Source organism: Vulpes vulpes, chromosome 9 (assembly GCF_048418805.1).
Source record: "Vulpes vulpes isolate BD-2025 chromosome 9, VulVul3, whole genome shotgun sequence".
Classification (NCBI taxonomy): domain Eukaryota; kingdom Metazoa; phylum Chordata; class Mammalia; order Carnivora; family Canidae; genus Vulpes; species Vulpes vulpes.
This window is the reverse complement of record NC_132788.1, coordinates 18,629,115-18,645,482: the sequence shown is the minus strand read 5'-3', so window position 1 is coordinate 18,645,482 and position 16,368 is coordinate 18,629,115. Positions and strand designations below refer to the sequence as shown.

Genomic DNA, 16,368 nt, shown 5'->3' with positions numbered 1-16,368 from the left:
AAAACAAACAAAACAAAACAAAACATAGTTATATTTTTTGGAATAAAAATGATGGGTTTGTTCTGCTTATTCATTTTTTGTGTGTGTACATGTATAGGACTATATGTATACATGTTTTACTCTAAAGAGAATCAATTAACTGAGAAACTAGTTGAGATCTCTGGGGTTTACTATCTGCCACTACTTTCTTTTATGTTTCTTGTCAATATACATTTTATGACCTTAGCATTATAGTTCTGAGGAACGTGAGTAACTATTTTTATGTGTTTGCAGATCTGTGGTTTTCTGAATAAATTTTGCAGAAATTTCATACTCTGGCCTAAGACCAAGTCTTGAGAAGTTAATTTACACCATAGATATAAATTTACATTTTAAGGGAAAATGAGGCCTAGGACCTGGGAGATGAGTCATTAAAGCCTGAAAGTCTGAGGGCATATCTCACTTTTAGAGTGATGTATTTACATTCTAAAAGATTAGAGTGAGAACCCAGATCCTTTCTATTCTGTCTCTAAGGAGCAGGAATTTTCTCCCTTCTTTTTGCAGTGGAGAGAAAGACAGCTGTATCTTTTTCATATATATAAGCAGGAAAAAAAATCAATTTTTCCCTGGCCCTTGCATAAGGAGTGTATGGCTCCCCAAATATGTTTTCCCATCTGCCTCTCACTTTATTGTCTCAAGGTAGGCATTGGAACAAAGTAAGCAATGCAGTTATTATCCCGGAAATAGTAATAAATAATCTTTCACTGATCCAGAATGCCTCTTATTCACATTGGGGATAAAATTTAAAAGAAGAATATTTTAAAATTCAAAGATTTACTCTTCTTGTCTACTTCAAATTTTATTTTTTGTTTGTACATTATGGACCATGAGTTACCTTAAAAGTTATTTTAATTATGTAGTATAAGGATAAGTAAGTTGGTATAGATAGAATGATAGATTAGATGAGAGAGAGAGGAGGGGTGCCTGAGTGGCTCAGTGGTTTCGTGTTTGCTCAGGGATCCTGAGCCAGGATCCTGGCATCCTGGGATAGAGTCCCAGGCTCTTTGCAGGGACCCTGCTTCTCCCTCTGCCTATGTCTCTGCCTTTTTCTCTGTGTCTCTCATGAATAAATAAATAAAATCTTAAAAAAAAGATGAGAGAGGAGTACACAATAAGCATTGATTGATATTTATATTTGTTAGAACATGTTTATCAATAATTATTTTAAATATAAACGGACTAAATTCTGCAATCAAAAGACATAGAGTGGCTGAATTGGTTAAAAAACAAGACCCATCTATGTGCTGCTTAACAAGAGACTCACTTCACACGTCAGTGATGTGATTTTGGCATATAGTTGAGGTTTGGTGGGGTGAGGTCCAGAGCTGAAGAGCAAGAAAGAATTCTTGAGACATCTTTGGTGCAAAATGGTGGTTTTTTAAAGCATGGGGGCAGGTCCCTTGAACAGGAAGTGCTGCTGCCCTGGGCTTGTGAGGGTGGCTGATTATATACCTGGAGTTGGGGGAAGTAAGGAAAAGAGGAGATTTCAAAAGAACTTTCATATGCTACAAAGGCCTTGCCATTGTCAAGTTAAAAGTTGTATTAACATTAGGATAGCGGGGGAGTTTCCTTCTGGAAGTTAGGTTACTGGTAAGGATTCTTTTTTTCTTGTAAATCACTAAGACATTTGTAAACTGAAGGAGACTCAAGTCTAGAGGACAATAATATCTATAAATTAACTATTTGTTTTTCCTTTCCCTTAGCTTGAGGTGTGGGCAGGAGTACCCTAGGAATGTCACACCTATCCCACCCAGGAGTGGGGATAGGAGTATGTAGGGTGTGAACTTGTGCTTTGTCCTCAGCTAGGCTTCTGTTCCTGTCATAAGGACATATAAAAACTGAAAGTGAAAGGATGGGAAAAGATATTCCATGCGAATGAAAGCCAACAGGGGTAGCTATACTTATATCAGACAAAATAGGCTTTAAAACTAAGACTCTAATAAGAGACAAAGAAGGGCATTACATAATGACAATGGGGTCAATCCAAAGAGAGTGTATAATGTTTGTAAATATTTATGTACTCAACATAGGAGCACCTAAATATATAATCCAAATATTAGCAGACCTAAAGGGAGAAAATGACAGTAATACAATACCAGTAGGGTACTTAAATACCCCTTATATCAATGGATAGATTATCCAGACAGAAAATCAATAAATAAACTGTGACCTTAAATGACACATTAGACTAGATAGACTTAATATATACAGAACACTTCATCCAGAAGCAACAAAATACATATTCTTCTCAAGTGCACATGGAACATTCTCTAGGATGGATCATGTCATGCCACGAAACAAGTTTCAACAAACCTTGGAGGATCATTCTATTGAGGTGACTCGGGATGAGCTCCTGCAAGCAGGCAGGTCACCAGAAAGACCAAACCATGATGAGAAACTTGGAATTTTCAGCTCTACCCCTCCCCCACTTCTCCAGAGAAGGGAAAGGGACAGAAAATACAGTTAATAATTGATCATGCCTGCATGAAGAAACCTCCATAAAAATCCCAAATGTAGGGGGTTTGAAGAGGTTCCAACTTCGTGAACAGCCAGGATTCCGATGCACCCCAATTCCATGAGGACAGAAGATCCTGTGCTCAGGACCCTCTCCACTGTGTGCTGTTGAAATCCTGCCCCACAGAGTCAGTGAACATACTAACATCTTGTATGCCACTAAATTTTGAAATGAATAATTATGCCTTAATAATGACTGGAACAGCAGATGAATCTTCCAAGTATGCTGAATAAAAACGCTGAGCATAAAGAATACATACTGTATGATTCCTTTTACTTGAAATTCGAAAACTCGTATTTAATTTATAGTGGCGGAAAGTAGTTTGGTGATGGCCTGGGACTGGGGGCGGGGTTGAAGCTGACCCAAAAGGGGCATAAGGAATGGGTACATTTTTTTCCTTGATTGTGGGAGTGGTTACATTTGTCAAAATATATTGAACTGTATCCTTAAAGTACATTTTATGTAAATGATACTTCAATAAAACTGTACTTGAAAAATGACTGGGTGACGGGCACTAAGGTTGGCACTTGACAAAATGAGCACTGGGTGTTATTCTATATGTTGGCAAATTGAACACCAATAAAAAATAAATTTATAAAAAAAGAAAAATAGAAACAAAAAAAAGAAAAATAGAAACAGACATAGAGGGAACTCAAACCTAAAGAAGGTTGATACATACATGCTCAAACAATGTGTAGGTATCTGCAAATATTTGTCCACTAAGTGGTCAATAAATCACTCAGCACCAAGTTCTTAGGAAAAAATTGGGGAAGTACAAAGGCAGGCTTTGGGCTGCTTACAAACACAAATGATACCTGCTTAACACCATAATCTTAATGGTCAGGAATAACTACTATTGTTTTAATAAATAAAAATAAAAACTGTCACTTGCCCATTTTCTCCTGGAAGTTTTCACACTCTAACAATATTTATTTCTTATCCATCAGAGAGGCCAGTGGGCAACAGGAGAGTAAGTTCTTTATTTCTGACGGCAGGTGTCACAATTGCCTAATAAAAGAGAAGCAGTCTGTTTTCTTAATGCAAAAGAGAAAGGCATGCATCACCTTGAAACATGGTTTTAAAATATTCAGTTAGTACCATTAGCAATATAACTAGTACCATATTCAGTTAGTACCATTGACATGGTAATGAGCACATTTACTCTATTGACAAGTAACACGCTGGTCAAGCCACAGCATTGATTTAATAATAGTTATTGAGGGAAAAAAGGGAATGCTACCTCACCAAATCCATGTATGCAGGTGTGTGTAAAAACACATATCCAAGTATACTACAAGAGTATCTCAGCTTCATAAATGTTGAAATGTGAATGAATGTCACAGCACCAGGGGAATATAATAACGAACCACGTGCTATTTGCAGGTGAGTCATACCTCCTTGCCACTGCTTCCTAGTTTCCCAGACATCTGCCCAGTCCGGTTTTCCTTGCACAGATTCTATTTCTGGAGGATGTCAACCAAGTGCCAATACTCCTGCTGGCCGATGCTTCAGGAAAACAATAAGGGATTTTGAGGCCAGCAGGGCCTAGGGTAGTGAAGGATGGTAGTGGTCACTGGGTATTTGCTGAGGGACACAGGAGCTAGTACTTTGCTTTTCATCTGCACTTTTGGCATGGTTAGGAGAGAAATAAGGAACTCTCTCTGCTGCCCATAATAGGAGCCTACAGCAAGTGCCTGCTGTTTTGGTACTCAGCCCATAGCTCAATAAATACAAAGAAAATAAACCAGCTAAGAGTCTTTGGACAATATCCATCCCAAACATGGCAGCTGACCATGAGAAACTTCATCTCTCAGCTCAGCACAAGCTTTTATCTTCCTTTGCTCTCATTCTTAGAGAAGCTTTTACTATTGTTTATGTTTTTTAAAAAGTAAGTTAGCCCTCAGTTTTTCATATAATACATCTCTGCACTCAATCCTGAGCCCCTCATTTTAGCTAAGACTACCATTCTTGTTGGTGGATGTTCCTTTGTAAGACAAGAGACGAATAGGTACTGTGTTGAAAAAGGTGTCTTCCAGTAGCTGAGCTATGAAAAATATTCTGGCATTTTCCAGACATGGATACACCTTCGTTGAATATAATATTTCTTCTCTACTTCAATTTATTCCTCAAGGATAAGAAATATTACCCTAACTAGTCAAACACATAAATAATAATAAAAAGGCAAAAAGTATAAATCTTTTAAATGACCAATTACAAATAAATATGGAATATTTCCTTGCATGGAGATAGCTCTCTCCAGGGCAAAAGCTGAAAGATCCAGTCTCTAAACTGAATTAATGGGCGAATGCTATTCCTAAGCAAAATATAGATGATACCATTGGCTTGGAAGATGGGGAAGAGAGAGTGATGATCGTATCAGCCTGGTTCTGGGTGAGAGGATATTGGGTATGGGACAATTAATTAGTCCCATAGCAGAATTAGGAAAGAGTGAGGTGCTGTGACAGGGAACAGCACACATATGCCTGATCCAGACAGGAATAAGGATTGGCAGTCACTGAACTGGCTGCACAAACTGATTTAGGAACAGCCATTGTTGTCTAGATGTGACAAGTTGATAAAGAACATTGGCATTTGCAGTCCTGTAGACAAGATACAACAAGGAAAAGTAGCATAAAATTAGGAGAAAAAAGTTCCTGGAACTAATAAGTAAGTTTAACAAAGTCACCAATTAGATACATAGATCAATGGAACAGAATAGAGTCCAGAAATTGTATAATCTATCTCTAGCTCACATATATACTCATTGACAGTTGCTTTTACAGTTGCATACAGATAAGTCAGTGGGGAAAGGACACTTTTTCAACAAATGGTGCTGTCAGAACAACTGGCTATATATATATATATATATAGTGAAAATGAGCATCGGATCTTATCTGAAACCACACGTGAAAATTAACTTAAAAAAAAGACTCTGCTGAAGTAGAAAAGTGGTTAATCTTTAATGAATAAGGAAGAGGGTTATTGTAAACTTTAAGTCTCAAGTTTGGTTCCAAATCAAAAATAGAGCCAAGAGGGGATCCCTGGATGGCTCAGCGATTCAGCATCTGCCTTTGGCCCAGGGCTTAGTCCTGGATTCCAGGATCGAGTCCCACATGGGCTCCCTGCATGGAGCCTGCTTCTCTCTCTGCCTGTGTCTCTGCCTCTCTCTCTCTCTGTGTGTGTGTGTGTGTCTCTCATGAATAAATAAATAAAATCTTTAAAAAAAAATAGAGCCAAGACATTTGAGTGAAGAAAGTGGTCAACTACTTACTGATTCAATAGTTAACAAGAGAACTGTTGGGTCTACCAGACTGAATGGATCAGGCTTGGCCAAGGAAGCAGCATTCAGCCCTAGAGGGTCAACGTTGTTAAAAATGTTCTGAAGGTAATGCAGATTGGGCTGATGGTAGAGAATGCAGGTCCAGCTTGATTCAAAAGCAGACCCTAAGTAATTTCTCTGTGGGACTGGGTTTCTTCTATCTGCCTTGGTCACACACGGCTTCATCAACACACCCTGAGGCCTGCAGTAACAGCGCTCTCTGAAGGTTGTGTTCACACTGAGGATTTCCCAGGTGAACAGATTCAGGCAGCGGTTCTGCTGCTGTCCACATTATATCCACAGGAGGGCGCCCTAAGCCCAGGATTTATCTACAAAGGCTTGTTTCAGCTCTGAGTCCACAAAACAAGTGTGCCTTGCTTGAGCCCCTCTCTCTTAAGGTTCAAAACTTCAGACTAAAACCCACCTGCCCCCACCCTGGAATCCATTACTTTGCTCAACAACAGCTCGCCGGTCACAGCCCTTCAAATGCAGGAGAAAAGTAGGGTAGATAGAAATGAAAAGAGGAGAAGGCAAGGAGCCCTTATTCTAGGAGGACCTGGGGAAGCTCCCCTCCCTGCTCTGTGGGCCCTGGGGCCCCTGGGCTGAAGGAATCTGCTTCATGCTTTCTGTCACCAGCTAACTGGGTTCCTCCCTAGTCAAAAGCATTCCTGGGAGAGTCTACAGCAGGGAAGTAAGTGGCTTTCCTGTAAACCTACCAAGAGGAGCTTTATAGATGGTTCACAATACGGGATTTTTAGGGAAGATCAGGAATCAGAAGTTGAGGAAGAAAAGTTAATGGACAATCAAATGGAACCTACATGGAAATAAAGAAAAGGAGTAGGGAACTGGGCAAAGTACACAAAAATGTACCAATTCTCTGGGCTGGAGCTTATTGACAGAGCAGAGCTGCAGTTTAGGAAGATGGCTGTATCTATGTTTGCTTTTGTATGTTTGCATCACATAAATCCTATATGATGGGCTTATATTGCTATTTATTTCTTGCTATTATTAAATATACAGTAAAGTTAGTTTTCCAGAAGAGCACTTTAGTTAGCTCTGCTAAGGGAAACACAAGAAAGAAGCTTTTAGTTTTCATTATTTAAAATGTTTGTCATAGAGGAGGAGTAAACTCTATCAGGAATTGGCATGGTGGGTCAGCAGATGCATAGTGAGCAAGCCTATCTGGGAAGACAGGAGGAATCAGGAGGACAACCAGGGCTTTTCCTAGGATATTGGGAGAGTTACAGATTTTTTTCTGTATGATAGATTCAGTTACTTATAAGTAATCACCATAAAGCTAATCTAACAGCCCAGTTTTAACTTGATTCAATAGAACTGATTCTCCCTCTCAGATTTTTCCTGTCCGCCCACAGAAATCTTACTATCTCACTTTGCCATGATTTCCACTGCTTTCTTATATTCCATGGACCACATTCTACCTGAAGAAATAGCACTTCTTCTTTTACCCCCAAGGGTAGATAACCCTCTGTTGCAGGAGACTATAAAATCATTCTTTATTTTTACATTAAATATTGAAACATCAGAATATGAAAGAGTTACAGCTTTTCAGCTTCACCCATCTCCAAACCACCTCTACCTAGTGATATCTTAAAATTGACAGACCTTTTCACTTCTGAAATCACATTAACCTGAATGTTGGGATCTTCATAGACAAATGATAATAATCAAGAACAGATACCCCTGTAAGAAGAAGAGATCTTCCCCCACACACTCACAATACACACCCATCTTGGGAGTAAGAGAAGAAGTATTGTTTCTTTAGGTAGAAGGATTTACTAAGTGTGTAATCACAGGGAGGAGAGAGGAATGATTCCAATGTTTCAAGACTTCCCCAAGTATTTATTTGAAAAGTAAGCTTTGTGGGGGAAACAGCAGTAAATCCAGACTTAGATGTTGCATTTGAGATGAAAAAATCAGACAGCTGCATGGAGATGTCTGGTAGGGCTGAAGAACCCAGCGGCCTGTAGCTCAGAGAGCTGGTCCAAACACTCATGCTAAGTTCAACAGGGCTCACCTGGGTCAGGTTGATAGCTGAGGCCTTAACTCTGAAGAGCTGCAGACAGAATAAAAGGCTGAGACTGTACTTTTCAGATGAAAATAGGGAAGAAGGAAGGGATGGGATTACAGCATCGTGGGATATAAGGGAAAAGAGTTTCAAAGAGGAGATTTACAGATAGGAGGACTGGAAATGAAGAGAAGTCATCCTCTCTGAAACAGCAAATGGCAGCAGAAGAGTGAGCAGCACAGGTGTCAGGGAGATTGGGTCCTGGCAGAGACCAGTTCAGAGAGGGCCTGAAATGCCAGTGAAAGAAGATTTGAGGACTGGAATTCCCTCCTGATGCTTCAGTTCAGCTCCATGGGAAAAGCTGTCCTTCAGTTGAAAAGGAATGAGAATGAATGAATGAACACAGCCAGTTCAAGGGAGTTTCAGGAGTTAACGTGAGATTGACAAAAGGAATGGTGAATAGTGACAAAAGTCCTGCTGAATTTCATGTGACTTTGTGGTAGCCTGGTTGACCAGAACCTGGCAGCCAATCTGAGAAATGGAAGGTAAGGATACAGAGGTCAGGTGTGATTAACATGACAAGAGCTAGCGCATTATGGGATTCCAGCAGGATCATAAAATTGAGAGAAGGGAAAGGTATAAATAGAAGAAAGTCAGTACTTGGAAGCAAATCCCATCACAAGAATGCACAAGAGTGTATGAGAAAATAAGGCAGATACAGTCATAGAAGGCAAGTTCCAGATCCAAAATCTGGGAAAGAAGTCCTTTCTAATTGATAACATTCAAGGCATTCAAGACATGCCGAAGCCTTGCTCCAAGGGCTGGGGTGAAGCTGCATCCCACTGGTTGGTTCAAGGAAGTCTGGGGTGTATCAAGTTAAAAATGTCTGAGCAATTATTTGTGTTGCTTTTAAGAAGCATTAGCATGTAAAATGTTAAGGGAGTGGAAACATAAGGCAATCTCTCACTCCCTGACACAGATGGAAGGGTGTTGAAAATGGTGAAAGAGCACCAAGAGATATACTGGGTGATGCTGTGAACAGCACAGAAGAGGGGACAGATCTAAAAATAATGAAGAGGGGCTGAGGGCAAGCTTCTCTCCTCCTCCCTCCCTTGGGTAGAACATGGCAGAAAAGTGAGGTCTTCTTTGAAGAAGGCTATAAAAGATGAGGTAGAGCCAGACCCTCACTTGACTATTACCCAACGTTGTTTGTTTGTTTGTTTGTTTGTGTTACTAGCTGTGGTGTGTGAGGGAGATACGGGTCCTTCGACTTTCATGGACCTCAAATATGTATTCAGCAGACAAACCTCCAGAGAAGAGAAAACCTGGCGTCTTGTCATAGTCTTATGTCCAGAGTTGACAAGGCACCCTCAGGGTTCATCAGAGTTATCTCCCCTTTCTGCTTACTATCTGTCGCTCTCTCTACCTCCTTTATTTCTAGATCTTTCTCTTCTCCAGAACATTTGAACCTTCAACACTAGTATGACCTAAGAGAGTGTGGGGAGTCACAGAGTCTGGTGCCTGCCTTGGCTAATTCCTTGGCTGAGCCCTGGCTTTCCAGGCAGCCCTCTTACAGATTGGGATGACCACTTCAGACATATAAATTGGTTTGTTTACATGGACCATTGTGTTCTTTGAAAATTGTCAAAACTACCAATGTTAACTTTATTAACGTGAACATGATTTCGTTATACTTCGTTCTTACTCTTGAAAGTGGCCTGTATCATCAGATAAGTGATCCCCCTCCCTCTAAAACAGAATATAAATTTAGACCATAGGGAATTGCATTGTGAAATCTGTTCTCTCGTTGTAACTATATTTCCTTAAGAATTCTAGCCCATTCTCAGTAGAGGTCGAAACCACATTTCTTATTTGTTTCTTTCTATATACTGCTTCAGAATTTGAAGGGCTTGTAAATGCCCTTTTCAGCAGTTTTTCTTTCTGAACCATAACTTTTCCTCAGACATTATATGCAACTCTCCCTCCCCTTCTCTCTTTCTCTCTTCCTTTCTTTCTCCTTTTCGTGTCTAGTTGGTGCCAACCTATATGCTAGGTATTAAGGTAACTGCTAAATGTTAAGGTGCTTAGGCCTACTTAACCTTCTACTCTTTCCTCAAACCCTCATTCTAAAGAAACTTCTCATAAGAAAGTCCCATCCAGAGATATCTTCTAGTAATAATTCCAGAATGCCCACTTGCAAACCCTTCCCTTAAAACACAGTGTTCCACATTTTCCGTGACCTATTCTAGTATGTCAATAGCAGGTAAAGTCCTCTCTGCCATGCTTATCAAGGCGTCTCTCATTTGGTTTTGACCCTCTTAAAATTGACCCTACAAAATGATCTCCCAAACCATATTTCTTCTTTTCAAATATGGGCTCCTTAAGATTTCAAAAATATTTCAGTCTCCTCTTTAAGTGCTCTCAGTCCTGTTCCTTGCTTCCTTTTCCAAAAAATATATTATACAAGTTCCCTGACAAAGGTCTTTTGTCTTGTCTCTGACTTTGTTTCCTCATCTGCCATGCAGTGTAATTTTGAGTCATCAAGCTTTCCTGTCTTTGTACTCCAAAGTCTCTTCATTCATCACCACCCACAGAAAATCATTTTGATCAGTAAAATCTTTGCAGTGATACCACTTTCCTTCCTGTGGCCCCAAGTGGCCCATGTGTTCTTCTCATGGGTGACTGAACTCTGCTTTGATCATGTTTGTGGTCCTCACTCACTCTAGCATTCCGGGACAGCTTGTCCACCAGTTCTCCGTTGTTTGGCTGTGTCCGGATCTTCCCATGTTTGAATAGAATTCTCTGAGAAAATGCAGGTCCTTGTGTGTGTTCGTGCATGCATACACGTACCTGCTATGTCCCTTGGTTCCAGTGATGTCTATGGCTTGGTTAGGTAACTTTTTCATCTAGTTTAGTTATTAAGGTCCTTTTTTCAGTGTGTTTCTGGATCAAGAAAGCAGCCACACATTGAAAACTGTCATGTGAATGAAGAACCATTCAGATCTATTTTTCTCCTGATAAACTGTCATGATATGAACATTCCCAGAGAATCCTAGGAATCTGCTTAAATCCAGGCACAAGTACCTGGATGCCTTTTGACACTGAGAAGACTCCTGGGGACTAAGTGGCATTGCTTCTACTGCTCATTATATATATATATATTTTAAAGTTATTTATTCATGAGACACAGAGAGATGCAAAGACATAGGCTGAGGGAGAAGCAGGCTTCCTTGGGGAACCTGATATGGAACTTGATCCCGGGACTCTGGGATCACCACCTGAACCAAAGGCAGATGCTCCACCACTGAGCCTCACAGACGTTCCCTGCTGCTCATTTTAATTCACTTTCCTACTGCAGAGACTAAGATGATTAGAAGAAACATTATCATTACATATATTTCTCCCCGGATTTCTAGAAATAAAATATTTTAAAGTCTTTAAAGCTGCTTGGCATAGCTAATTCCTTACTTCTTTCTTTGCCTCTTCGTGGATAATAAAGTATAATTAGTCATCATCCTTGGCACAGAAATATCTTACATGCTGTTACTTTGTCTTTTTAAATTTGTATGCTGAAAAGGTGATTTAGTGCAACAACTATTTAAAAATGTGAATAATTTTTTATTATCATATTTTTAGCTATTAATTTATTATTAAATTCTAAAGCATATGGTGAATAAATTTCAATATATTTTAATGGATAATTTTCAAGTTCTAAAAATTCAAAGTGCTACACTGGAAAGAGTGTCCTATCTGGGATAAACCCCAGTTGCCCGTTTATTCACTGTGTGACATTGGTTAAATCGTTCTGAGTATTAATATAATCACCTGCAAAATGGAAACATGACTAAATTGTAATGAGTGCGGTGAAAATTAAGTAAGGTGATGTGTGGCAAGCACCTAATGTAGTGTCTGATTGCACTTAAGAGTAAGTGTCATTCCCTGCTTAACAGATGTTAAATATTGATCCTTTGCTCACCTAACCCTGCATTCTGCCATAAGGCACATTACTCAAGGTCATGGTGAAGAGAGGCCAGGAGGGGGCACATTGTTCATTCTTGTCTCATGCTTATTTATTATCCTCATTTCTATCTCTTAGTCTTCACTGTATTCTGGAAACTTCCCTACACCCCCAACTCTCTTACTTTGACTTTTCAAACCTTGTTTTTCCTCAAGAACTAAGTTAAGCCATATTTCCTCCAGGAGCTCAACTCTTCCAGGCTGTGTAGATCACCATTGTTCTAAACTTGTATAATATTTGTAGCCTGTACCACATAACCTGTCACCTAAGGATGTGATTTCTTATATTATTCTGGAAGTATTTCATGTGCATTTAACTATTATCTTCAACTAAATTAAAAATTCCTGGGCAGAAAAAAATTATGCATTATCTATTATCTATATTCATCACTTGGTAATGTATGAGTTACAATGTCCTAGATATACAGTAGCTCAAATAACTTAACTATATAACAAATCAATTAGTAGGGTTGAAACTATTTGAATACATGTGTTTTTTAAAAATTTTTATTTATTTATGATAGTCACAGAGAGAGAGAGAGAGAGAGAGGCAGAGACATAGGCAGAGGGAGAAGCAGGTTCCATGCACTGGGAGCCCGACGTGGGATTCCATCCCAGGTTTCCAGTATTGCGCCCTGGGGCAAAGGCAGGCGCTATACCGCTGTGCCACCCAGGGATCCCCTACATGTGTTTTTTAATCACTAAAGTGGGATACATTTATTTATCCTTGTATGAATTCAATTTTCTTCTCAACTTATCACATTGTCAATTTTGTATGTAAATTATAATAATATTTTTCACTAAAAAATAAACTCCTAATTCCAGACAATTTGGTCAAGGGTGGGGAAAGGAAGCAATCAGTGTCTTTAGAAAACAAATTACTGGGCACTGTACATAGACATTTGTCCTTTGCACTTATCTGCCCTTTGCAATAGCATCCTAGGTTCTCATGATTTATGACATACTGTAAGTATCAATAAATAAAGTGCTGTAACATGTGAGGTTCAACCATTTCTGGAGATGATCTCATCAGAATGGAGAATAAATTAGTAGAAATATAAATTATTTGTAAGAGACCTGCTTTAGGACCCAGGGCACTTGAACGAGTTCTAGGACTTCCATATGTTTGCTGTAGAACCCTAGATAAATCTCTTAACAACCTATTTGGCCACAGATTCTCCCCTTATAAAATAACAACAATAGCACTTGTTATGCTTCTGTCTTAATGATTTCATTAAGATTCAAACTAGGTAAAAGATGTAAAAATACTTGGAAAAACTTACAACACTGATCAGATATATGGTAGTCTCTTGATTTTGCTTTGGTTGGAAACAGAATTATGCTTTTGAAAGAATTTCTAGATGATAAAAACATATCACATTTTGCTGTTAGACTGTATGCATATTGGCCAAACATCAAAAGGAAACTATTCAGATGTTTGGTCTACCAACATGTCAACCATCTGGAGGTTTCCAAAAAAAGTATTTAAGTCCTTATTATAGCAATGCGCTTGGAGGTTTTTTGTTTTTTGTTTTCTTTTTTTTTTTTTCTGAATAGCTCTGTGACATCTGATAATTTTAATGGAAAAAAATTTTCATTTAAACTGGTTATTGGTGATATGCCACTTACACCACCTTTTAAAGTTGTCCAAATCTCTAGGCCCCTTTTCTGAAGATGCATATATTTTTGTGACAAATGAAGAATCATTAAGAAATTGAAAATCATGTCATAATAAGTTAGGTGTTGCCCCTTCCCCATGATATATACCAGTTTTTGAAGGTTGGATGTTACTAAGCAGAATTTCAAACGGCCCGTTGTACCTCATTTCCCAGCCCATAGATATCTATGTAATGTCTTAAGTAACAGAAGTAGAACATTCTTTGAAGGTGGAAAAGAACTGAAATCCTGACTCCTTTCTTTTGTAATTTATAAGTCTATGTTGGATAGGCTGGAGTAGCCTGACCAAGGCAAATTTCATAAAGAGATAAGGGATCATTTAGGTAACAACAACAACAACAACAACAAGAAAACAACAAAAACCAATAAAAGGAAGAGGAAAAGACCAGATTATATACTTGGATTTACTCAATAGGGGAGAAGAGAATGGAGATGGGCTCATGATCATATTCCTAGGCAAATAGAATCCATCCTACCCCGTGACCTGGCCATTCTGAATATACTGATATACCTTGGAGAAATGGCTGCATGTATACGACTTAAAAACTTTACATTTAATGTGCTCTGTCAGTGGTATGCTGGTAAAGTTTTAATAATTGACTCTCTGAAAAAACAAGTGCATGTACACACATAAATGCATGTATGTTTCTTGTAGATTTTGCTGATATAAAGGATATCTGACATAATTTTAAAATAATAAAACATGTGGTATTCTTTATTGTAAATTCCATATAGCCATTAGGTTTTCACAGAATGCTTTCACTGATTTCTTTTGAGCATTTATGTCTGAGGCCAAACTATGGTTGCATGTGATATGTGAGTGTAATTCTGATATGAATATTAATTCATATCTTTGTTTAGGCGAATGAGGGAATTGAAACAACAAAGCTATCTATTAGAATTTCATTTGTCAAAGATGTGAGTAACTTTGTTGAATTGGACAATAGTTTTCAAATACTGAAAGTAATATCAGATATTTGTGCTATTCACATTGTAATTGTTTATAAAGGCTCATTTTTAAAATTTAATCTGCATTATAATTTTTTTCCAAAACTTTCTTAAGTATAGGCAATAAGCAAATCAATAAATGATTAATAGCATTTGCTTATTTCTGTAATATAATCTTTCCACAACAGTCCATTTCAAGCTACCAATGTGACAGCACTGAACATGCGGTAGACATGTAGAGTTGCACATCGTTATATTACACTTCCATTACACACAGTAGAATGAAACAATCAGAGAAGCATAGGTTAAAATGTAGTGTAATAGGAAGTTGTAAGTTTTGAGTATGTCCTTTGCTTTTGTGATGATTAAGCAATGTGTCAACCTGAGAGCACTATGAACTGTTCAGATTAAATACTGTCTTTGGTGTGTCTACGCGGGTGTTTCTGGACTACTGTAACATGAATCTATGGGCTCAGTAAAGCAGATTGCCCTCTTCAATGTGGTTGCATGTCATCCAGTCTGTTGAGGCACTGACTAGAACAAAGGGCAGAAAAAAGAGGAATTCACTTTTTATTTCCTGTGTGCCTGCTTGAGCTGAGACATTTCATCTCATTTTCTCCTGCCCTTGGACTAAATTAAACTGCCAGCTCTCCTGGTTTTCCAGCTTGCAGATGGCAGATTCTGGGACATCTCAACATTCATAATCATGTGAGCAAGTTCCTCATAATAAATAATTCTTCAGACAAGTGTGGCAGCTGTGCAGCCGGCAGGGCAGCGAACTGTCTGGCCTGTAGCCTTCCTCCTTGGTTAAGGAAATGACCAACCAGTACGGTATTCTCTTCAAACAAGAACAAGCCCATGATGATGCCATTTGGTCGGTTGCCTGGGGGACAAACAAGAAAGAAAACTCTGGGACGGTGGTTTCGGGGTCCCTGGATGACCTGGTGAAAGTCTGGAAGTGGTGTGATGAGAGACTGGACCTACAGTGGAGTCTAGAGGGACATCAACTGGGCGTGGTGTCTGTGGACATCAGCCATACTCTGCCCATTGCTGCATCCAGTTCTCTTGACGCTCATATTCGTCTCTGGGACTTGGATAATGGCAAACAGATAAAATCTATAGATGCAGGACCAGTGGATCCCTGGACTTTGGCCTTTTCTCCTGATTCCCAGTATCTGGCCACAGGAACTCATGTGGGGAAAGTGAACATTTTTGGTGTGGAAAGTGGGAAAAAGGAATATTCTTTGGACATGAGAGGAAAATTCAGCCTTAGTATTGCATATAGCCCTGATGGGAAGTATCTGGCCAGTGGAGCCATAGATGGGATCATCAATATTTTTGATATTGCAACTGGAAAACTTCTGCACACGCTGGAAGGCCATGCTATGCCTATCCGTTCCCTGACATTCTCCCCGGATTCTCAGCTCCTGGTCACTGCATCAGATGATGGCTACATCAAGATCTATGATGTACAACATGCCAATTTGGCTGGCACGCTGAGTGGCCATGAATCATGGGTGCTGAATGTTGCATTTTGTCCTGACGACACCCACTTTGTGTCCAGTTCATCTGATAAAAGTGTGAAAGTTTGGGATGTTGGAACAAGAACCTGTGTTCACACCTGCTTCGATCACCAGGATCAGGTCTGGGGAGTAAAGTACAATGGAAATGGCTCAAAGATTGTGTCCGTGGGTGATGACCAGGAAATCCACGTCTATGATTGCCCCGTGTAAACACCAGAGTCTCGCAGGCTGGTGTGCAGGTCATGACATTCCGTACCTCTCTAGCTTTAACAAAACAGAGTGTTTATTGGAACAGAAGCTTAAA

At 39.2% G+C, this 16,368-nt stretch overlaps 1 protein-coding gene across 1 annotated transcript; it reads left to right on the top strand.

Annotated features, from left to right (window-relative positions):
* The first annotated feature begins 15,289 nt into the window (after positions 1-15,289).
* On the top strand, positions 15,290-16,368 carry LOC112926724 (uncharacterized). The gene has a single exon (XM_072722423.1). It carries the CDS (start codon positions 15,357-15,359, stop codon positions 16,272-16,274), a length of 918 nt encoding a protein of 305 aa, XP_072578524.1. The 5' UTR covers positions 15,290-15,356; the 3' UTR covers positions 16,275-16,368.

Bases quoted from the DNA above. Each gene is read 5' to 3' on its own strand.
- LOC112926724 (XM_072722423.1), top strand. From the start codon at position 15,357: ATGACCAACCAGTACGGTATTCTCTTCAAACAAGAACAAGCCCATGAT.